General features: G+C 36.1%; 1 protein-coding gene across 4 annotated transcripts in view; it reads right to left on the bottom strand.

Moving 5' to 3' along the window:
- The window catches only part of RBPJ (recombination signal binding protein for immunoglobulin kappa J region), a 160,471-nt gene that overhangs the window by 11,806 nt on the left and 122,832 nt on the right, over window positions 1–25,833 (bottom strand). For all 4 annotated transcript variants that reach the window (XR_003534784.1, XM_027686584.1, XM_027686586.1 and 1 more), the window contains 6 exons: window positions 17,263–17,301; window positions 13,784–13,879; window positions 3,978–4,143; window positions 2,703–2,877; window positions 1,097–1,234; window positions 794–906 (listed from right to left, as the gene is read on the bottom strand). Coding sequence is in view for 3 of the 4 variants with exons in the window: in XM_027686584.1 (XP_027542385.1) it covers window positions 794–906; window positions 1,097–1,234; window positions 2,703–2,877; window positions 3,978–4,143; window positions 13,784–13,879; window positions 17,263–17,301 (727 nt within the window). In the remaining variant the exon portion in view is untranslated. The remainder of the gene's footprint in view (window positions 1–793; window positions 907–1,096; window positions 1,235–2,702; window positions 2,878–3,977; window positions 4,144–13,783; window positions 13,880–17,262; window positions 17,302–25,833) is intronic.

The following is a 25,833-nucleotide window of genomic DNA, read 5'->3' as shown; positions in this document are numbered from 1 at the left end:
CGCATTCTACAGATTGTTTCTAGCTAAAAATGGAATTGAGAAAGCCTTGTATGTAATTCATAATGGGCTGACAAACCACAATTTCACAGAAGATCTCATAAGAAGCATTATTTATTATCAGTCACATAAAATACCACTTAGGCTGGCATTAAGCACATAGAAAAGGAGAAAAAAAAATGTGTAATTACACTTAACTTTATTTATAAAAACTGCTAACGTGTATCCAGAAGTAATTTTTTTTTTTTGGTTCACAAACCATAACTGGTCATCCCAAAGGTACTTCCCATGTTTCATATTAAAACATATAGTATTAATAAATGTAAAAATAAAAAGTTTTTGGAAGCTGATATTGGTCTAATGTAGCCTCAGGAGTACACAGAACCGCTTTTAGATTCAAATCAGTAGAGCTGAGTAAAGCTGTGTTGAACTCAACACATGGAATAGTCCTACTGGCTGCAAATATTTTACTCATCCATTGAATATCAATATTTAAAGTACTTCAGTACAGGGGACATACTCTTAATCTGTCTATTTAAAGATTAACCTACTTTGGCAGGCTTGAATTCTGAAAAATATCCTACGTTTATTTTACAAGTTGGTCTTTGTTCACAGAATTAATCTGCAGATATAAAAATATGCTTTCATTAAAGTGAATGCCATTTTCCATATAAAACATGTATTAACAAAGGGAAACATAAAAAGCCAAAAATTGTAAACAATGGAATCCAACTATGGAATTACATTAAGTAGCCATCCATAAATTAATTACAGCATTGGAGAAATTAAACTGTACCAGTCTTGGGAGTGCCATGCCAGTAACTGAGCATACAAGTTTGACAGTCTGCCCATAATGAATGTAGCCATCTCTCACTGTGAATTCTTCTCCTTCTGATTCATCATCATCCACTGCATGAAACAGGAATTTTCAGAATTATTTCTTTTGACAAGAACAACAATTAACATCACACTATTACATCAAATATATATATTCAGTAACAAAACAAATCTGCATATGGACAATTAATATGCAGGATGCTTTTTTGTGAGGATGGAGGGAGGGAAGTGAAAAGATATATATCGCTTTGTTTTTACTTACACAGGTGAATGTAAAACGCTCCCCACTGTTGTGAACTGGCATGGAAATTACCACCTTCTACGTGCAAATATCTGGTGCTAACTGTTTGGGATCGAAGTCTATTAAATAGTGCCACTTTTGTCCCTGATGCAATACATACTGCAAGGAACATATACAGACTTGAGATTATAAAATTACTTCATTATTATGAAAATTTCATCATAGAAAAGTAACAAAAAGTCACAAATACTGTAAAATAAACTGAAGCATACACGAAATCAAGAAATAATTTTCAAATATTGGTAATTTAGGAAATATTTATATTTGTGATAGACCAAAAATACTCAAAAAATTACAAGTGGGATAACAAACATAGTGTCTGTTCTCCAAAGGCATGCTAGCTCATAGAATTTTGCCACTTAACCAAATGGGCCAGTGCTTGCCAGCTGAAGACTCCTTCTCCAGCAACTGATTATTTGAGCAGAAGCTTTAGCCTGCCCTTGTGAAGTACTTAGACAACTTTCAGCAATTATTTGAAGTATAAAGAAAAATTATTTCTACAAATCACAAGCAACTGAAAGGAAGATGGATGTAACTATGTAAAATTATAACCATGCAACTTGAAATCTTCTTGGATCTGAACTTACTGATCATTCAAGAGAGAGAAACGCAAAGTTTGCTCTCCTAAAAAAAAAAAAATCAGCAACTAACATTTTGCCATCAAAATGGGCTTGTTGTTCTACTTGGTTCATATTCACTGTCCATCAAAACTATCTGTCTGAATACAAATTCAACAGTGCATACTCTGAGCCCACGGGTGTGAACTGCACAGCAACAGATTGCCTTTAGTCATGTGCCAAGCTAGCGCCCCGAGATCCACATTCCATAGGTGAATGGGTTCCAGCCCAACACAGATGGAAGAGCCTTTTAAAGCACTAGTGAAGAGAAAGAGAAAAACAAACAAAAAAAAAAAAGGCTATCTCTTGAGGTGCTCCAGTGGTATGCAGGCAAAAAACGTTGGAGGAAAAGCAAAAATGTTCCAAACCATACATTAGCACCAGAGATACCATTAGTTGAAAAACACAGTAAGCAAATAGCTGGGTGAAACATCACCATACAGATTTCTTAACTTAAAAGGAACCATGCAAAACAAAAATAAAAACAACATGAAAATGGCATGAGGGAGTAAGAAGGTGGCTGTGATGCGACAAAGTGCAGTTTGGGTAACGTGACGCTACTCATTTATCACTGTCTCTTTGATACTGATCAAAACATCCTAAGCACCAGATCACAGCAGCTTAACAGATCCAAGAGCTTGGAAAGCTGAGGTAGAACAGTCTTTATACACTTGTCTATAAGGATTCATTTCTCAGAATACAGGGGGTTTTGGTGGACCTTTTATATTTACTAAATAATTAGCTGTGACTGCATAAAATTCAACAGTGTAACCTATCTATATTGGAATATATTAAAATACACTGATGTGTACAATTCTGAAATGCAACAAAAAAAATGGAAGTTGAAAATTTCGTTGTATTTACTTTGTAATCAGACATCGGAATACATAAAAATTTAGTAGGAGTCAAAATTAATTGCTACATATAGAAAAAACCTGTAAAATACTTACAGTCTGCATTCTTCAGTGACTGTTTCTTTTTAGATGGTTTGGAGATGACTTTGATCCGTTTACTGAGGAACACACCGATGTCATCACTATTGCCATAGAACATTTTTACTGATAACATGAAGTGCTTTCTCTTGTCTGAGTCTGATATGTATAATGTTTTGGCAGTGCAATAATTCTGTAGGTGAAAACACACTGTTGTTTCTTCTTTCAAGTCAACCCGGTTCCAGAAACTATGTATATTTAATTATGAACAAATAGGAAATATGATGCAATAGTTTCTAAAACAGATCAGAAACTGCTTTTTCCATCTCTTCCCTATGGATTTCTTTTATGACTACTGTTTAGCTTTGTGAAGTTTAGCACCCAACCTCATTACTTTACAGTCTTTCCAGGACTGGAAAACATGATTGGAGACCATAACTGTGTCAAAGCCATCTCTGAGGGGCTAAGAGCACTGCTAAAAATTACATCTGAGTAGAGCCATACAGACACTACACTGAGCATGCACAAGAGGCTACCTGTGCAGAAAATGTGTTGAGACAAACTTTTATTGAAAGGATGGGAAATGACTGGGTTTTGAAACATGAGAAAGTTACTTTTGGCTAAGTGTTTATGCTAGGTGACAACAGAAGTTCAAAAATATCAAAAAGAACTTTTATTATTCTTTCCTATTCAGCAATATATGAAGCATTTCTGGTAGACAGTGCTGGAAATACTAGGTGGCTATAAAATACAGCTTAATAAAACAACCAGCTAAAATGAACACTTGTGCTGCTAGTTTCCAACTGTTTAATTCATCACAAATACCTTTAAAAAAATCTTGTAAGCAATTTGCACCATTGTAAAAAACGATCTACTAAATTTTTAAGATGGTATTTTAATAGTATTTTTATGCAATGGGACTTAAAGACCACTTCTAGCAGCAGATGTTCAGACACTTCCATTCATGCGAGCCAAGGAAAAGGACACGGAGTTTGGGCCAGAAACCAGATTTCAGTTAGCCACTGATGCCTACCAAACACCTAACAGTTAATTGACTCTGCATTAAGAACCTACAAATTAAAGGTTAGTACCTTGTTATGACATTATGAACTAAATCCATCTATTCAACCATCCTACATATTTTCGAGAGATTTTTCTTTTAAACCACTTATGTAGTATCTGCTACAGAGTAAGAAAAGTTACCAAAAATAAGCAAGGGCATTCCTTGAAATATGCACCATGTAGCTATAATATCCTTTCAGTAATCGGAGTAGTTTACTACAGTTCTTCTACCTTTCCTTCCAAGTTCAGCTGCTGCATTTCTTGGTCGCTGTTTCCTATCCCAATAAAGGCGCAAGGTTGTGATTCTTGCTCAGTGCAACCATCCCGTTCCATTTGCTCTTTTTTTTTCTTCCATCCACTGCCCATAAGATACACACATGGAGGAGGACAAAAGAACCTGAAAATGAGGAACAAATGATAGCATTACACACAGCTTTCAAGAAAAACAAACTGATGTGTACCCAAAGCTTTCTTAGCCCATTCACACTTTTTATTTGAGTTTGTACGGGCATCCCCTTCATTTGCCTTGAAGGTTTTCTAAAAATTTAAATAAAAAAAAAAAAGGGAAAAAGCAAGGAAAATTCAGCAGTAGATGCACTGTCACTGAGTATCTTTCCAGTTCAATATATGACAGTCTGCATCTCTATAAAATGAAAATGCTTTCTACCCTTACAAAGAGATTCTGAAAGTAAGTAAAAAGGTCTCAAAAGTTAATATAGTCATTTGCTTTTGCAGATGCTTAACGTGATGCAGCGATTAACATACACAGAACAGTTCCACACACTAATTTAATGGACAACTGCTGACTACAATTCCTAAACATTTTGTAGTTTGTCATTAGCAAGAAGGGACTCTATTCCATCCAAGCATAAACCTCTCTTCAATTTTTAAATGGACTAAATAGTTTTTTTATCTTCATCAGTAACTATAAAAGATAAGACCTAGTCTTCAGCAGCACTGACTGCAACCCATCTAGAGTCTACACACAGCAACATGCTCAAAATCAAATTCAGCATTATAATATAATGCATTGGTCTTGAGGTTTCTGTATATTATTAAAGCCCAAATTGTGAAAACGTTTGGTTTTAGTTAGTCAACACCTAACAGTGTTTTTATCGTCATTTCATTAGGATGAAAGATAAAAAAGCAGAAAGAGTACATCCACTTGTGAGGGAGATAAGGAGGCATGAAGGGAGAGGGACCTGAAAAAGTTTTTAACTATTCTATTTGCTTCAAATTGGAGAGTAGTGCTTAACTTGGCACTTATGAAATCCTCCATTGACTCCTACCTTGCATAGGTGGGAAGGAATTTATTTTTTTTTTTAATTTGGCTTGGGACAACTGAATTCCGGGCGGAGGGAGCAGGCCCCATGCCGGGGCAACAGCCAGTTGTGCACCACAGGCAGCTACAGCAGCAGGCAGGAGCGATCAGGGCGTGGGTGAATTGAATTGCAGACTCTGAGTCACAGGGAAATGATCAGAGGATAAAATTATTCTGTTTCTAAAGCGTCTGTGGGAGTCCTGGGCGGGAGAGGACAGTGCCAGGTTACTGGCTGGACTCAATGATCTTAAAGGTGTTTTCCAATACTAAACGTTTGTACAATTGTTATTTCTACTAAACACCATATAAACTTCCATTAGTGGAAGTCAGCTTTAGTATAAAAATCCAATCTAAATCACTTCTTTATCTCACCTATTCAGCAGAAATACCTTTATTTAACAGATATAAATTGTCCTTCTAAGTAATAGAATCCTTAACAGGTGTAACCAAAGTACTGTTAATAATAACATAATTAAAGAAATGTAAATCCATACAGAAATCCATATAAGTAACTAAAAATATCTGTAGTGTTTTTGGTTAATGGACATAAATAATATATATTCTTTGTCAAAGAAACAAAGAACCGGATTTTGTTTTACAGTTATTTAAAACATCTCAGTGCCAATGAACAAAAATTACTGCCTGCAGGCAAAAAACCACCATAACTTACTTTCTTGACAATAAGCCTGCAGTCAAAATTTTTCACTTACATTCATCCTATGTAAAACACAGCAAAATGGGTGCTATACCAGTATCCATTCAGCTCAAATATCTGTAAACTTCTTTCAAAAGTATTGTGGTCTGAAAAAAAGACCACTTATGAAAGAGACTCTGTAGAAAGTAGCTCACTATGTGACATCACAATTTCTGCATTTTTGAGGTGTCCAAATTAATTTGTGAAACTGCTCCCCAGATTGCTTTTTAAACTTAATTCTAAACAAATAGAAAAAAATGCTATATTTCCTCCATGTTGATAATCCATTTCATCAAAGACTTAATTATTTGCTCCTTTTCCTGCCTTCACACTGTTCTGAAGCATAGAAATTTTGATAAATAGAGAATTATGAACTAAGAGAAAGCTACTTGTAGAAACAATCTATTCAAAGTTTAACAATTAACATTTTTTCGTGTGCTTGTTGCATCAGGTTTTAGTATTTGTATTTCATTCTTTGGGGTAATCACAGGTCATATGAAGGCTCTAGAATCTTTTTCTTCCAACCGAAAATGCAGGACACAGAGAACCAAGGTGACAAGTAGAAACTCGCCAATTTGCAGAGCAGACATTTCCTGATGACCTGTCGAGAAACTACGCGATAAACCAACACAAAAATAACACTTCCACAGTAGCAGCATACGAAATACTTCCACTAGCCCAGCCACAGTTCATAAAGCTAAAATTTGTAGTTATCTGACATTAGAATGGGTTATTGTAATATTATTGCTCTAAGAATAGAGATTCTGGAATTTGAAAATCACCATGAATAGAGTGAGCAGCTGTAAATATTAAACAGCACACACTGTGTATCCCTTTTAGATTGGAATTATGCCTTTTGCTTCTTATCTTCTGCTATCTGACCTCTGTTGCAGCTTCCTTCATCAAGACGTTGAATGATGCAGCAGGGGTATATTTAAGCACACCATGAGTTTCTGTTACATGTTGATTAAATCTTCCCCTTACTACTACAAATTTTTGATTTGAAAACCAGGAATGCATTTCCTACTTTTCAACTGCATTTATTTCAAACACAACAGATGACTTAATTTCCCTCAAATGCTTCTCTACCCAAAAGAAAAAATTATCTTAAGAGGACTTATGTTTGTGAGGGAGACAGTGCAACTACAATGGTCAAGGTCATAAAGTTCATATTAAAAGTACAACACGTATATTTACTTTCTACATATCACCCCACATCTAGATGTAAATACCCTAACTGTTGTTAGAAACTTTCTCAGAAGCTCACCTACTGGTTGCTGCAATTTTTAGTTTTTTTTAGGGAAACAGAAAACCAAAGAAAGAAAGAAGTTTTAGCACTACACTGAGAAAATTTCTACTCGGACAATTGTGGTAACATTAAAAAAAGAACCAAAACATTGGGGGAGGTGTGAGGAAGCAACAGGATAAGCAGGAGTCACATTCTTATTAGGTCAAGGGGTCAAGTGAGGGCAATGACCATGCCCAAGTACTGCAGAGAGCAAAGCGGAGGCCTAAACTACTCTGCCATCCCAGATTAGGGAAATGTAACCATGGTCCTCTAAGAACAATACTTTTCAAATGCAGGTTAGGAACTAAGTCCAAGGTTAAGAAATGCAATTTTGGGGGGGAAGAAGCTTTCAAGTAACACACCACAGAGCTTCTGAATTTTCAAACCAAAATGACAATACGAGACCTTTTCAGTGTTTCAGACATATCCCACTAATTTTCTTCTGACAACCTATTTCTGATGAAGAAGTTATACACAGACTAAAAATTAATACCAACCGTTATTAACACGGCAATGCTTTGAAAAAAGAAACCCCCTTGTATTCCAAGTATTATAACACCATAAAGCACATGTGACATATTTACCTTTCTTCCTCATGTACTCTCTCATATTTATCTTACTTAGAACATGAGAAAAATAAAACCCCAAACTTTTTTCATATCCTTTCTCATTTCAGCTTTATTCTAAACCAAGTCGTCTGACAATCTACAGCCACTAGATGGCAATGAAGACCTTTAAGAAACAAGCTGTAACCCACTGAAGAAGAGGAAACAAGCCACAATAATTAAAGCATTCTTTTAAAATTAGAACACAGAGAAAACCCCTCAAAAACTATGACTTATTGAACAAAGAAACAAACTTTTGGAGCTGAGAAAATTTTAAATTGGGTTAAAACTATGAAAAAGAAGAGTGTGGACATTCACAATTTGAATGGATTTTCTTATGTAACAGGCTCTTACTCACCCTTCAGGCACAGACAAGTACAGTCCAAAGTAAAGTCCTAAGGCATTTTACTTCATATTTACTGTTCCAAGAAGTAATGTATAGGAGAGATTAATTATAAATTTTCTATCCAATAAAAGGTGAGTAAACTATCACTTGCTTTATATTTTTAATTTTCACAGAGAGTTAAAGAAAGTTTCTTTGATATGTATAAAATAACTGCTGGAAACAGGTTCTCTCATTAATAAAGTATTTCCAATGTAAATAGGAATGTAAATGTTCATGTGAGAGGCTGGCTTTCAGATAACTATAAAGAGGAAAAGAGAAAAATCACCTCCCCAAAATAAGTAGGGTAATTTATGTAAAGTAAATTCCAGTACTACTGATGGAAATAGGGTAGGATGATGTTTGGTGGAACAAATGAAAACACTCTTCCTTCAACCTTTGATTTACAAGCCCTACCTCTTTTTAACCACAAAACTAAAGTGACACTGAGTAGGAGGCAAAAATTCTTCTGAAGTATTAATCTGAGTAATAAATAGTAAAAAAAAAATTATGTTGCAGGGACAGGTAGCTGTGTCTGGTTCTTCTGAACTTCTTCAGAATTTTCAGTACAAGAAGTAATAGTAGAAAATCATATAGCATATAATTTCTTCACTGCATTTGTAGCATATTCTCTTAACACCTCTTCTCTATGCCACGAGCAGGCTGGCATTTTCTTGCTGAATATGCATTAAAACAACACTCTGTAAGGTAAACACCTAACAACTTGATCTAAAAAACACATATCTGTTAGGGATTCCTTCTGTGAGCTATTTCATTACTGGAAGCATAACAACCTGGAATGTCATTCCTGAACAAAACCTATTCCACACTTGTTAGAGCTGCATGACGAGATGCAGGTTCAGTGTTTCCTACTCACTGATATAAAGCAGAGTGACTGAACCAGGGTAACAGTTTGGGATACCAGGTCTCTTCAAATACTTCATGTATTCAACATATCCCTACAACATTTTGTTACGGACTCCTGGTTCCTCAGAAGAGGATCTCTGTGATGCTCCTCCTATGTATCTTTAAGTATTTGTGATCAGTGTAATTAAAACCATGGGCAGTTTTAAATGAAGCTAACATGGGAACTGATACTATCTAGAAAAGGTCAGAGGATCAACCTCCAAAACATAAAGGGCACCCCCATAGTATCTTCTTACACTATAATTTCATAGGCCGTTCAAGTGAGGAAAGACCAACCTCCTGTTAGACTCCAGGTTTAGTAACTCAGTACAGCAAACAGAAACAAGCTGTTACTCATCTGTTCTGACAGATCTGTTCCATCAGACCAATTGGAAACCAACCATTTTTCCATGGCAAGAAAACCAAGCTGAGATTTGTCTAAGGATGCTCCCCTTTATTCCAAATGAGTTGAAGGGAAGAACAGAATAATTTCTAGTGGTTTCCGAATCTTGACTGCAATAACACAAAAAAAATAAACAAAGAGAACCAGGTTTGAACTTTGGCAGTGCCTGGAATGCTGTGTTAAATCAGACAATCACCAAAGGAGAAAACAATATTCCTTCAGGCCAATCAATACAGAGAAAATGTGGTACTTCAACTACAGAAGCTACCCTAACTTGCCAGGAAGCAAGGCGTAGAAAGTAAAATAAAATCAGCTCATGTTACTGCTACCTAGTTCTGATGCACTCGATGCTTTCCTCAAACTACAGGCTTCTGTTCACAAAGGTTTGCTTTTTCAAATCCTCCAAGTCATCTGTGTTCATCTTACAGAAGTATTTGCCTTCAGGAGAATTCAGAGGTTTCTACTAGCTAGGGTTTTTTAATATTCAGAGTGACATTGGAAGGGAAGTTTTTCCTTTGTACCTGTCAATTCCAAGTCAGTCAAGCAGGAGATGTGTTTGTCAATTACCCACATTGTTCTGAGACCCCCTTTTCCTAGGAGCTAAAGAGCTAACAACATCCACTAAGGAATTCATTATAACAACAAACAAATGAAAAATCATTAGGTCCAAGAGTGCAAAGGATGAAGCAGCGAAAACCATGGGGTAAGCCCTGGGAAAGGCTATGCTCTCAATAACAACAGCATTATCCAGAGAGCAGGCACACTCAGTTCAGGGAAGGGAAGTATTTGATCAGAAATTACAGGAGCTCCTTCACTAACAGCCATAAACCAAGATGCAGCCAGAGCATTCTCATGCTAATCAGCAGTGATAACGTTTAAACTCAGAACAGCATGTAATACAAATACACCAGTCGGGCTCATAGATGAACTATGTCTGGGAATTCAAAACACTTCAGTCCTTTAAACTGCTATATGTTCACACTGTTCAGACTCTGAAGAGAGGTCTCAGTTAATGGTAAATATGGAAAAAAATACAAGCACAGACCAAATACTCACACTCGTTAGGAGTAAATATCACCTGAGTCTCTATCAGTTGAATGTCTCTGAAAGATGACAGTCATCCAACAGGAAACATGAGGCATGAAGTCTTAAATTCAGCTAAAGCCCATCCCTGAGCTTCTTACCTACTGGCTTCTTTGTTTAACTAAGAAGCATTAACTTTGGGAAGTGCAAGGTTAATATGAAGAGTCAACTCAAAAAGGAAAAAAGTCTCCTTTCATTACTGTTACTAACAGACAAGTATGAAGAATTCTCAAGCTAACCTAGAAAGTCTCCATCCACGTGACAACAACCTGGAATTGTGTTTCTGTGATGCTTATTTAAACCAGGCCACACTACGTGACATCTGTGCTGTCTACAGCACAGTGTTTTCAACAGAGTATTTCACCATCTACTAAGCCTCATCAAAACACTGAAAGGTAGTTATTATGCCATGTAAAGTTTATTAATGGTAAGTATTTTCCATGGTCTTGCAACAAATAAGATTTAAAGACTAGAACAAGAGGTGGAAGTTTGTTTAGGATTTTTTTTTAGGTTCTATATTTATTTGAAAGAGATGTCAAATTTAAGAAATAATTCCTTTTGTAACTGGAATTCTTAATTACAAAAACAGTACAAACTAACTGACTCTTTAAAGATCAAAAATTAACCAGATTATATACAAGTCATAATGAAGTCCCATAGAAAACACAAAATTTCTCCATAAAAAAAAGCTATGAAATGGGCTTCTTCCCATAAAGAAGATGTATGCAAAGCAACTCACTTCAGAAATGGTACTGAATGCAAAAATGGTAAAAACTTTACTGGCCAGTTGCATAAAGCAATGTTAAACCTTTATTAATTTTGCTCAGTCCAGAAATATGAAGAAATAAAGGACACATTCTGCTATAAATAAAACAGAAGCAATTAAAAAAAAAAACTCAAAAAAAAGAAAAAAGGAATACTCTAATTCATCATTAAGTTTCACTAAGTACCTTAGGGCACACGTGGATATTTAATAATAGGCACTTTTCTTTATGCTGATAACAACAGGACATCATGACTGATCCTGACAGTCTGGAAACTAGAAGAACAGTACGAGAGACTGTATACATGGTATGCTAAAACTTAAGCAAAACTAAAATACTTAAACAGAAAAAATGAAACCCTAGTATGTATGGCAATAGGCAATGGGCAGAAACTGATGCACTACACCTGAGCATTAGGTAAAACTTCTTTACTGTGCAGGTGACTGCGCACTGAACAGACTGCCCAGAGAGGTTGTGGAGTCTCCCTCACTGGAGATATTCAAGAACCATCTGGATTCAATCCTGTGCAAAGTGCTCTGGGATGACTCTGCTTGAGCAGGGAGGTTGGACCAGATGACCCACTGTGGTCCCTTCCAACCTGACCCATTCTGTGACACTGATTTCACACTGTCATTTCATACCCATACCAGGACAGCAATCATTTCACCATCGTACTACTTGATAACCAACATCCAAGCATTCTGGCTATCCAAGGTCTGAAATTCTTGTTTGACATACTTCCATTTTTAAAGAGGGAAATCTGAGATACCTTTCTTGAACAAATGCAGTTGTGCTGAGATAGGACACTGAACTGCACCTCAAAAAAAATGGTGAAAGAATGCCTAGTTTCAGTTAGCAATTGTTTCAAGCAGTGAGAAGTCAATGACCAGTTTGCTAAACATTATTAGTACTTAGGTAATGTACGTGCCACAGTGACTTTACAGCACCAAGTGAAGTATACACATATATTCAAGGCAACAGGAATCTACAGCAATACTACGAAATGCACGTAGGCACTTTCACAAACTGTTACCGAATAACAATTTGAATCTTTGCCCTGGATACTTCAGAACACTTATGTACGTTTTCCAAACAGTACTGAAACTTTTAATAATCAAAATTACATACTTCATCTTTTTATTTTCATCCCACTTTTGATGTAATTTGTTCTCCAGAATAATGACACACAGAACAGCTTTGAAAAATGTTCCTACCTTTATGAACTGCTCTGGCCTCAAGAGAACAAAGCTCCAGATACACTGTTTAGAGAATCACTTTCTTATCTGCAAGCACATCCCTCATTTTTGAGGAGTAATATGCTTAACTCATCTGCAGTGATAAGTTAACTATGCAACTCTTGAACGATAATACAATCTGAGAAGATAACCAGAGGTCCCTATATTGTCAGGATAAATCTTTCTGGCTGTTGAGTTTGCTGCTAAGGGTCAAAGTTATCATCTACTGATAGCACAGCCCAGCATTGCAACCCCTTTGCATTTAAACATGGCAGAGAGCAAGAGGGCTGTACAGCTATACAGCAGATACACAGCACATTCGTCGGCTTTCATGAGCTTCCTCCTTTTTCACTGACTTCCTACTTGATTCACATCAAAAATTTCACAAAGATCCAAAAAGCACTTTGAGCAAACAATTCCATGGAGCTGGACACTGCTCGAAAGAAAGGACTGGAGACACTGGCTAACAGAAAATACAGCACATACTGAAGGACAAGTACTCAGGCACAGAATATTGAAGAACAGTTGAAAATATAGTCTGTATCTCTGTGATTCAGGAAGTCATCAGAAAGTGTGACTTAGGTAAGTAGCAATACACTGAGAAATTTGCAGATTTAATTCTAACATTCCTGTTTTTCTAACAGTGTCTTATATAAATATCTTAAACCTCTAATGTCAGAAAGTTGTAAAAACATACTGATGTAACAGGACTTTCACAACAGTGGCAAAAGAAAGGTTAAAACTTCAAAACCATTCGTGTGTTGAATATGTGGTCTTTTGTATGGTGAACAAATAATAACAATACAAAGTATCTGAAAAATAACCAAACACTGCACTACTTCAGTGAAATGTAAGGTAGAAAAGCATCACTCATAATTACATAATGTTCTATTTCATCAAAAGAGGGCTAGAAACCTGCATATGAAGGACCATCCTATTTGCTTGTACTAGTCATGCAATAAAAATCATCACACAGACTACAAGAGAAGACTGCACAAAAAGCACCTTTGAAATTCTTCAGGAAAACACTCCTCTACAAATAGTCACTGTGGATCACCTTATTTACACCAGACTTGAAATGCAACGTTTAAAATGAAAGCCATTTTACTTCAATGGAAGAAAAACTTCACCCACAGACAGGGAACCTGTTGGTATAAACAGGTATCGCCCCACTGAATGCCACAGGTTTGCAGCACTTGTTACATAATTAAATGATTTATGAGAAAGTGTTTGGTTTCGTGTTTCTTCAGACTACACTGCATTCTGAGGAATTCTGCAAATTATGCACCAGACTCCAAACTATAGTTTCCCTGGCTGGCAGCTGTAGAGGCAATTCAGGAAAGTATAAAGACTTACCTTTTTTCATTTCCATATGATTTCTGCGCAACTTTTGCATGGAGTATTAGCACTGTTTGGTCACCTCGCTCCTTCAGGTAGTTTCGCATTGCTTCCCTAAAAATTAAAAGACAATATAAGCTTTGAAAGTTCTTCTGGTTTTGTTTATAATTAGAAGAACTGAAAGACTGTTTTAGGAGAAAAACCCCAAACCCAAACACCTGAAAAAACAAGAAGGCAATCATTAACAGGGTCAAGATGTGTTTGCTTACTGTTTAAGACAATTACACAGGAAAAAGAAGTAACTATCTTGCATGAAACTAGCAATAGGGATCTGTGGTCATTTTCAATTACTACATTTTCCAGAAATAAAAGATGGTTGTGTCAAATCATACCAATGCCAATCACTACACCATGTTCAAAGTCCTACTTCAGAAAGTACAATGCCACAAATATTTGATTAGAGTAGACTTTATTAATTCAATATTTTCTTCATGAACAATTTAGTATCTCATGATATTGACAAATTGTTTTAATTTTTTAACTAAATCAGTGCAATGTTTATATACAAGTTTTCTTTTGGTTGTGAAGATACTAAGGAAAAGTTAAATTCTTCAGCTTATTGTTTCATCTAGTTTTCTAGAGAAAACCTCTACTTCCTGCATACAATGAGGTTAAAAAAATTAATTTTTAAAACTTTTCTATTGTTCATCATTCCTGTAATGACAGACATCATATAAATGCTGTAATTACCTCAAACACACCAACAGCAATTCCTCGAGAGAACTGAGAGAACAATACACCCTATCATTCTTCCGCATAATATTCTAACTGTTCATTAAGCAGCATGCCAAATCCAACACCCTAGGGATTAGCTGTGTTGGAGTGCTGGCAGGAACACTTTTAAGTTCCTGAAGGAGTTTCTGCGGGTTGAATGCCCACCAACTCACTCATTTTCAAAGTCATCAACTAGAGAAACAAATTATGAATTTATCAGGAAGTTATACGTAGAGATTAAACCCTAAATAAAGGGAATTTTTTGCTTGGTTGGTTAAATTTTTCTATTTTTATTTTTTTTTTGAATGACACCAACTGTTGAATTCCCTTTGGACAGATCTAGAGAAGCAAACATTTCTGGTGGAAAAAAATGATGGAAGATAAAAGGCAGTATTTTATCGACAAGACCTTTTCCAAAAGAAATCTCCTCACATAGTTTCATAGAGCAAAGTAAGCACATTGAGCAGGGGTCGGGTTGGACAATAACAATCCAGCTTTGCTAAGGATGTTTTGCAAATCTTGCGTTTGTCATGGCTGCATAAGACATGATTAACGTCTAGTGGTTAGTGTGCAGATTTTCTGTCTAAACAGCAGGATATAAGAGCAGACAAAAGACTTCAGTTACTGTTTTAAATTTGCACTAACTTGATCTACTTATATTTGACATGAAAACTGATTTTACATTTGATAAAACTGATGTTTATCCATGAAAGCACAGCTGGAAGACCCATCTTAAAGCAGACAAGCTTACCTATTTACAACTATTGTTTAAGAATATATTTTAAAACACAAAACATAATTCACTGTGAAATTATTATTACACAGTTCATTATGATATATATTAGCTGCATTTGTTTAAAAACTTTTAACCTGACAATTTTAAATACTCTATCAAGAGTACTGTCATACTAAATTAAGAACATCTGTCATACTAAAAACTTTTTACTTGACTACTACAAAAAAAAACCCACTCAAACCCAGCAACCCATGCAGGAAACCACTAGGTGCTATCTTTATTTAGCATTTTATGAGGAAGAAATTTTGTCTTTTCTACTGGTCTGTTGCTATAGTGGACTTGAACAATCCAAGCTCCCGGGCGAACTAGGGATGTTCCCCTCCAATCCCTCACACTGATAAAGAGAACACATAACCATTGCAATTCTTACACATCATTTTTCATTATTAAATCTTAAAACTCTTCACGAAGGTAGTACTTTTATAGGTTACATCTAAAATCAACTAGCATGGTATGAACAAACTGTTGTTCTGCTGGAGCTTGCATGACAATGAATAGATTATTAGTCAAACCGGACTGTCTTTACACAGAAAAACCCACAATACTTTTCCAATAATTGGACTAATACTCTAAACTAAGGGTTTAGAGACACATTTTACAGCTTTACACAAATCAGTCTTAAAAATCTGTGTGACAGTTGTTTCACTTCAGCAGGAAAAAAGTTAGGTTGCTTGTTTCCAGCCTCTATCAGTACAGAAAGGCTTTACAAGCTGCTGCTTTGAAGGATGGTGAGTACTTCCCAGATGCCTACTCTGCACTCACAGGAAAGAGTACCTAGCACACCTAGTACTTAAAATCCTGCACATGGAATTTACAGTAAAAAACTACAGTAAAAAGTTAAAAGACCTGTCACTCACTAGGCATTATTTTTGTTGCTTTTTTTAAATCGCAGAAGATAAATCTTATGAGCAACTTCAGGGTGATACTAACAAGTGTTACTACTCAAGATGGAAAGCAGCTCATTCCTTAAAACACAGTATCGTCAAATATCCCTGAAGACTGGCAGGCCAACAGGAAACAGCCATGTTTGTTCAATTACTTCTAAGTCAGTACAGATCAATATTTCATTAAAAGGAAGTTTAATGATGACATAAGCTAACCTGAAACTTATCCAGAAATGCAATGAGACAGATATTCATAAAACAAAATGTAATGCTCCCTGCCCCAAATGCTAACATGAGGCATCATTTCATTCAAAACAGAGGTTAAATCAGAGTGACAAGGGGCTTCCTCTATTACCACAAAAAAAAGAAATGGCACGTCTTTTTTGCTTTCAAGCAAACCGTGGATTTTTAAGCCTGTACCTATTTATAATGGGTACAGTTTGTGGCATGGAATAATAAATATTTGCATAGACTGTGTTACAGCAGTTTGAAAAAAGGTGACTACTTAACAGCTTCTGGTGTAAATACTTCCAAGGCAGATCAGGAGCAAATCAGTCACTGTGTTCCAGTCACTCGAAGCAGTTTTCAGAATGGATTGACTGGATAGTACTATTTGATACTCTCTCTGACTGTTTCGTTTTCACCAAAAATTGGTTCAGATCACTCCTTGACAGCAGTGTGTTCAATTTTGGAAGCAAGAAGTGTTACTTTACACGACCTCAGAAGGCACTTTTAACCAAGAAACAAAATCAGCTCATTCCTGGTGATTTAAAACTAAGCAGATTCACATCCTACTGAATAATCTACAGTAACTGATGTAAAACCAATGCCATTTCTAAAAATGTCTTTTGAGTTTCATATTAAAAACAAGCCACTCTGTTTGAAATTGTATTTCTGATTAATGACTGCATATATAATAGAAAAGCTTTGATATTTACAATTCTAGGATTAGCAAGCCACAAATTTTTAACTTAGAAATTCTTCTGAGAATGAAAAGGATAACTTCAGAAAATTGTTAAACACAGAGTTTCTTTAACGCTTACCTGGTGAGCCGTTTCGGTTGAGGTCGCTCTCCGAATTTCCTGAAAAAAGAAGAAATTACTAATGTAAAACAAAAGGATTTAGTCATAAATTTAGAGTGAGATACAATCCCGATTTTACAATTTTTGAAATTGTATTGGAATTTGGTGTCTTTTCTTTGGAATTTCCTAGATAGTTCACTATCAAAATATCAACCACCTCCTCACAACAGCTTTTCCTACAACAGCAGAGGCTTTTATTTGGAACAGTTCATAATTTTCTTTGTTAATTCACAGTTTCCTTCACAATTGCTTTTGAAAAGTTCAGATAGCACAGGAATGTAAAAAACCAGGAGATCTTTGCCATAGAATTGACCAGAAGTGCCAACAACAAGCAGTTATTATCAACATACAGAAATTAATAGACATATCTCTGAGTTGACAAATCACAGTGAATGCTTCCTATCAGGACAATTTCACAAAAATGTTTTTCCTTCATGGCTTCTTATAAAAAAGGATGACAATGCATTTCATAAATGCCAGTACAGAATTATAGGAAAAATCTATTTCCTATGGAATCCATTCCTATGGAATGCAGCTAAACTTTATCCATAAATAGCCTGCTATACACTCAACTTTTTTAAGCCATAAAGTGTTTTGAGACAGCTGTACTTCCTTCAGTGCTTTAACACCATTCTTGAGAGAGAAAACACTCTTTATAGCAAGGTAAGACTTTCCACGAAAGTCTTTATTTACATAAGACACCAAATTTACACACTGCAGAAACATTTTTATTATCAAAAACATCCTCAGATTAAGCCAAAATGTAAAAGATCTGAGAAAAGGAAGACTCTAACCAGCAACATACATCTGCTCAACCTGGTAAGGAAGTATAACCACAAGCTAAAATGATGACAAAGAGAGGAAAAAGAAGAGAACACAAAACCCCACAAAGCAAAACAAAAAGGCAGGTTTATCTCAACACCTTTCTACCTAAAAATAAACTGAGACCTAAGAGGCTGTGCTTTTGGTGCCAGTGTTCATAAATACCTCTATGATTTGCCAAAATGTTTTTTAAGTGGGCATATCTTTCCCTTTGTGCTCCCTGGATAGGGAAAAGAACCATCTCCTACTATTTCCCTACAACAGTGTTGGAGGCTCCGTAGGACAAGAACTTGATCACTAAGTGATGTGAAAGGAAATTCCCCTGTCCGTGCAGTGGATCTGTCCTGGACTCTACAGCAACTGGTGGTGGAATGATTTCATACATTTCAATTTAATTTCAGTAATTCTAGAAATATACAAATGTATAATTACATAACTATTACCACATATAGTTGAGTGAAATAGCGTACTCCTAGAAAGACAGTGGTAACATTCAGAAAATTTTAAAGTTATTTTTCAAGACTTGAGAAATTAGTCTTCTAAAGTACTGGCAGTCCATTCTACACAGAGGAATTGAATAAACAACATGAAGTCAAATTATTTTTTTTTCAGCTTAAACAATTAAATAAAAATTTATTTTTCCAACTAGACAGAAGTTTCTTTCATGTTTTACTTTGTTGTTGTTAGTATACTGTTCACTTCTCTGGCTTTATTTTAACTTCAATTGAAAAAATGAAACAAAAATTCTTGCTGCAAGATTTGTTTTCATGTATTTTAAATTTTGAGGTGTACTGGACACAACTTCATTTATCTTTTTCTCTGTGGTATGTATCACTGCACTGTCATATTTGTAATGCAGAAAGGTAACTACAAACCCCAAAAAGCTTTGCAGTTTGGCAGCGGGGAAGTTACATCCAAAGCCTTTTGCTTCTAACACTTATCTTTTCAGGATATGCCTTGCTTCATCTCCTGAGCACACCCTGTGCCTCAGATTTTCCCTGGATAACAGTGTGAGTAGGTGTGTGTATCCCATCTCCCCAGTACCATCTGTGTAGCTGCAGTTTTCCCCTGAAGACCCAGGATCATTCTGTCTGGCAGAGGTTCAACTGTCTGTGACTCACTGACTAGACAACAGATTACCTTTAAGCAATACTCTACAGACAAACAACATCCCTATGGATTAGCTCCTTGCTTTTGAGCAGAACTACAGTCTTTGTTTCAATCCCTCTGTGCACCTCGATTCACCATGAAAAAACATTAAGAGTTACTTATTTTGAAGCAAAGAGGGCACTATGCACACCACGCTTCCTTGTACTGGGGCCAACAGATCTAACCCAAGATGAGGACCCAAGTACATCAGAAACTGCATTAACACCAAAAAAACCCTTACAGACAAAAAACCTTACACTGCCCTAATGCAACACGTACCTTTGCAGAACTCCTGAGAGCAGCAGATACATTCCACTTGCACAAATGCTTATTGTTAGAAAGAGTTTAATTAACAAAGCATCTACACAACACAGTTGCAATTACTTAAAGAAATAAACTTCATCTTCTTCCTTAGTCAAATTCTGAATATACAGCACAGGAAAGAAGTACCAAAATCCCCATTCTTCAGAGACAGAGCTAAAGCACTGAGTCACTCAAGATGCACAGGGTAAACTCTGATCTGATGCTCAGTGTAGTACCTTTCTAAACCACACACCAGCTTTCCCTAGCCTCCTCCATCTGAAATAAAGTTAATAATGTCACTGCAATCAACTTGTGAACACATAAAATGCTACCCTTAGCGACATGAACCTTCCAAAGAGATGATGTAAAGTAAATTGTGTAGATCTTTCATTATTTTTTCAATATACATTAGAAGGCAGAACAGGAGGACACTGCATCTTAATATTTACTTTAAGTCCTATTTTTAGCTGTTTCTAAATTAAATTCAGCTATTTTTCCTCAGTAATGTTATCGCGACAGATGACTGATGGTTACGTATCCTAGCTATGGTGTCAATGATCAGCACTTTCTCTACCATCTCAAAATCATTTCAAAGATTCCATAAATATTCACCTCCCTAGTTAAACAGCAATAGCCGAAGAAGTTAGAATTTAAAAATGATTAGGAATGGAATAGGAAATGGAAACATCACCATGTCTTGGCATTATTCTGCCACACCCCCACAATTTAGAAAACTTGAAGCAGTGGAAAAAAGTTATCTCAAGATAAAAAAGATAACACAAAAGCCAGTATGGATAATCAATAGTTTTCACATGCAATTGGATAAAACCCCAGACTTCAGTGAGAGTGAGAGCATGAGAGAAAAGTGACAAACTGATGCAATGACATAAGAGACTAATAAAAGGTATGCAAAATGTGAAAAGGAGATGGTTATTCTCTCTGTCTCACAAACACAGGAGATGGGAAATATTTCTACTATCTGAAAATTTAATTTTAGAATTTTTTTTCCTCCTTGCTCTAAAAGTATTGTTAAAACTAAGTTGTGAAACATATTGCTAGAGTATATTTTGGAGGCTGAAAGCAGAAGTGAACTTAAAAGATTAAACAGAAGTCTGCAACAAAACTCCATTAAGTATAATGACCTGTTTTACAACCTTGTTCTCAGGAGAACCTAAACCATGTTCTACCAGCAGCAAAAATATATCAGGAGGAAAAAAATCCAAACCAGTCTATATTTACCCCGCCTTGCATATTCTTTCCTTATTCATCCATTACTGATGACTAGCAGGCACAGTCCAGCATGTACACTCCTATGAACCAAAGCAGCAACTGCATCCAGGATGTCAGATTTTCAGTCACACCTCAAAACTCAGATATACAAACTAGACACAAAAATTGAAAAAAAAAAAAAAAGTATCACATGCATTTCATTTAATGGTTTATCTGGTTCACTCTTCCCATGTTCATAAACTGATGTAGAGATGTGTACTGACAACACAATCTGAAGGACAGAAACTATCTTCAACTGTTACGTAGAAGAAAAGACTAAGAGGCTTTTTAATTTTTCTGATGTTAAGATAGATGAAAGTGCAAGAAACACATTACATGTATGGTTTTGTACTAAATGACAGAGATTGCACAAGCTGTGATTGTTGCTATTTCAAACTTTCACATTTGACTGGCATGTTGAAAAAAGAGCCAGTTCAGACATCACAAGGTTACCTGTCAGAGATGACACAGACTGCAACACTCTTCTTGCGTAGGTTTTCACTGGCTTTCACTGTTATGGAACTTCTTTTTACACTGAGTATTTCTACTTCTCCTTTCTTTACATCTTGAAAAATATGCAGATTGATGGATAACAAAAATGTACAGGGGAAGAAACTAAAAATGTATCATAGTTCTATTCCTACAGTGGTTATTAGACAAGATAAATATACATAATTTGAAATCCTAATTACAAGTTATGTACCATTATACCTGAATGCTCATCAAGTTTCTTTCCTTTCTTGTTTTGTTTTTGTTTTTTGTTTGTTTGTTTGTTTGTTTTTTTGTTTGTTTTGTTTTGAATTTTACTATCCAAGACTAACTGCTGTTTCAGGTGTCCTCTATGGGGATTCTGGACATACAGTCAAGTTGCTGTTTCATTCACATCAGTTCAAACTGTATTCTATAAGTATTCCCTAAGACCCTGCACTGGAAATACAAGTGCAAGCATTAGTCACACTGTAACCACTTGCTGTTGGAGCAAGTTACATTTGTCCTAATAATTTTTTTCCCAGTCCCATATTTTCTCCAACCACTAGTTAGTGTTCTATTATTTCATGTATTTTATTTGTCTTCTGATGCTTTGCATCAATTAATTTCACTTCCACATTTTGCACTGTAGGCATAGCTTTTCTCCCACATCATGTCCCAAATAATTCCTCTTTTCAAGTCCATACTTTTCATTTAGCAAGTCCTAGTTTGACATTTAAACCTCTTTTCCCCATTCACAGAAATAGAAGTGAACATACTCTTTTTCTTTTTACCTCTTTCTTGCCCTTTCAAGTAACTCTGGAAGTGAACAAGTGCACTAACATTAATCTTATAAGTACAGTAGCTAGTTTTACTCAAACTTTTAATATTTTCAGGTTAGGTAAACACATGACAAAATGTAAATTTCAAATGTTTTCGGACAATAACAATGTCAAATCCTATTTGAAATTCCTAGCTCAGATACAACATGTACTATAATATAATTTTCTATGGCTGCAGGAGGATGAATTTTCACTGTTTCCATCATCTACAAAGGAGCACAAAGAAATCTATCAGTAGTTATATGCCTCTACTAAAAATACCAAACTTATTTTCTGGAGATAACTATTTTGGTTGAATTTTTTTGTAGAATAGTTCTATGTGTCAAGTCAACTTTGAATGGAAAAATTAGTAAATGAAAATTAAGCACAACAGTTCTGTTATCTGCAAGAAAAAAAAAATCATGGAAAAAAACCCCTCTATAAAAATCACATGCTATCCCATCCTCAACTCTGACTGCAGATCTGTGGTCACTGAACAGCTCTAGCATCCTCCTGCCTGGAATATGAACTTTAAATTTTCCGGTATTGGTCTTCAGCCAACAACATCCTTTTTACAGTCCCTGAAAAAAGTCCATTCACCTTTACTTACCGAGCACAGAAGCCTTGAAAAAATATTTCCACAACATTCAAATAGAGACAAACTTCAGCAATTAGAAATTCTACTTGGCTTACAGATTGACATATTTTGGCATCTAGTAGGAATAGCATGGATCTTTTTGTAAATAATGCTCTCCAGAGAAGCAAAAGGCAAAAGGGAGTTGTCAAATTTGACTACAGCAGGAACAACAGCTGAGCAGAAAGTGAGTGTATTGGAGAGGCCAACATGGGGGGAGTAGCAGAAACAGTGAGGACTAAGAACGGGAAGACATATAAAAGTTGCTAAGTGAAAAAAATGGACCTGAGAACTCTATGGGCAATGAGGTACCAGAAAAGCCTGTGGCAAGGCAAAACATTCAGCTTTAACACCAGAATATACAAAGACTGGTAAAAATACACTACAGATACTGTTTTCTGCGTCGACTTTTTCGTGACAGAAGTTTTCCTGGTGTCTTAACATTGAAAAGGAAAGCAAATACTTGCCTTACCCTGAAGAATGCAAAAATATATTATACAAGAACAGGCTGCCCAGAGAGCTGGTAGATGCCCCATCCCTCGAAACATTCAAGGTCCAGTTCAACAGGCCTCTGAGCAACCTGATCTAACTGAAGATGTCCTTGCTCACTGCGGGGAATTTGGACTAGATGACCTTTAAAGGTTCTGTTCAAAACAAACTATGCTATGATTCTATTTTACAGTTATAGCAGATATCCATGTGTTGAGATCTATTTTCTCTTTGACTTACATGAGTACGAAGAGATCAGGTGGTGCTTAACTGCCAGTAGGCAACTAAACACCACTCAGATGTTTATTTCCCCCTGCCATCACACGAGTGAAGAGAAAAGCATGAATAAAGAGCAAGAAAATTTGTAGGTTGAGATAATAAAATTGTTTAACAAACAAAAGAGAAGTGGAAGAAGAGAGAAACAATAAGCCAAACACTCACCACTTCCCATGAACAGATCAATAACTAGCCAGTTCCTAAGCAAAAGCTGAGTAACCTCTCTTAAACCTCCCTCCTCTCCAGTTTATTGCCGAGCGTGACATTATAAGGCAAGGAATATCTCTTAGTTATTATGGGTCATCTGCCTGGTTGTGTCCCCTCCCAATATCTTGTACACCCCTCAGTCACTGTGGGGGGAAGGACACCAGGCAGAGCGAGAAAGAGAAAAGGCCTTGACGCTGTGCAAACACATTCAATAAGAGTTAAAATATCAGTGTGTTATCAAGACTGTTCCGGTCACAAAGAACACAGCATCATAACAGCTGCTATGAAGAAAATTAACTCTATCCCAGCCAGACCCAGTAGAATGAGAAAAAAACATGGATGCTTTCTGCATGGGCAAAAAGTTTCCTGTTCATTGGAAAAGTTTCACCCTCAAACATCTGACTGCCAGATCATTTCCAACTGGACATACAACTTGCTGGTGCTTTTAACTATCTACCAAAGGCCTAACATCATTCCCGAACAGCAAAATCAATTCTCTATTAGTCCTGTTATATCACAGCATGTCACAGTATTTGCTGCAGAACATATCAGAAGAACTCTTTAATAAGCTACAAGAGATGACTGTAAGACCTCAGTACAGATTTTGGAAACAATCTCCAGACAAGTGTCACAAGGAAACTTCCCTGGAAGGAAGTTACCCCACACTGCTCAGTTCAATGGTTTCAGTTCTGTCTCCTGTACCACAGATGTCTCAACACTGTCAATAAATAAGATATGGCAATCACTAAACCAGGGCAGTATAAGACCCATAGACTCACTGAGTAGTTAAGTCCCACTTGCCTTAAAGCTGTTGAATAAACAGGTTTTGAGTCCAACACAGAGTGCTGTGCACAGGCTTGCCAGGGGCTTGAGATGATTAGGATTAAATTAAATACAGAATAGTGACTAAGGGAAGTTTTTACTTCCCCAGAGGAGATCTGAAGGAAACAATGCTTCAAACAGGATTTTAATGAAAAGAATTTCAGACTTTTACATAGTTTCTAGAGACATTTCAGAATACACTATGCAATTCAGAAAAAATGAACGTAAGAAAATATGACCTCTGCTTTCCAACAATACGAAGTGACAATGAAGTTTGGTGAGAGGCTCAAGTTCCAACCCTCATTATAAAAGGGCCTATTACTTTTTACCATAAGAAACAAAAATATTTTTCAAAGAATTAATTTCGAGTTGCTTTGTGATCAGTTACCAGAAACGTACTAAACTACTAGCTCACCAGTATGAGATCTCAAGGTTTACTTGGTCTACTGAAGTTATCTAAGATCTAGGAAAGTGAAATACTGAGGTTTTCATTTAAAGTTTGAGGATTAATATACAAGTATTCCTTTTCAGTTGCTAACAGAGACATCTTCTGAGAAAAGCTAAAAGAGACAGATTCAAGTAGCACTCTGGGACTCTATTTTCTTTTTCTTTTAAGTCTCTATCCTCTGCCCATTTCCAGCTTTAGTTTGCCTACCAAAGACAAATCAGTGAAGAACTGAAGAAGCACTGAGGAAAGTTCATACTCATGGACATTAAATATGCTTAAAATTATCCAAGCCAACATATGCAACAGTGCCCATGTACAAGACACACTGAAGAATTCTCAGGAACAATCCCTTAATTTGCCATTTGTTAGAAATGTTTCATTCAGATTAAACAGCACACTACAACCTACAGGGTAAGACTCAGCTACCCCACATCAGACTTGATTTAGTTTTGCAGATTTCTACATTTAGGATAACATGTTACACTAACAAAAGCAAAGCAGCAGATGCTGTTTTAAAACACAGGATTTTTCTGTTAATGAAGGTATATTTTCTGGTGCACAGATTTTGGCGAAGACAAAACGCAAATACTGAAAATATTTCTGTGCATTCACCTACAACCATAGTCTATTACACACATTTTAGAGCACAACTCCCAAGGGAAAAGATCATCTGTCAGTAGGAAACATTATCCCATGTGGTGGTTTCATGGACCCAAAGAGAATTCCTATGTATTCAAAAAATTGACCATTTATGATCCAGCATGAGCTGGCACATAAGACCACCACAAAATTTCATACAGCAGTTTTGATTTACATCACTTTTA

This window comes from Neopelma chrysocephalum, unplaced genomic scaffold (genome assembly GCF_003984885.1).
Source record: "Neopelma chrysocephalum unplaced genomic scaffold, ASM398488v2 Primary Assembly neopelma1_71, whole genome shotgun sequence".
NCBI classification, from domain to species: domain Eukaryota; kingdom Metazoa; phylum Chordata; class Aves; order Passeriformes; family Pipridae; genus Neopelma; species Neopelma chrysocephalum.
The sequence above is the reverse complement of the archived record's forward strand: the minus strand, read 5'-3'. Positions and strand labels throughout refer to the sequence as shown.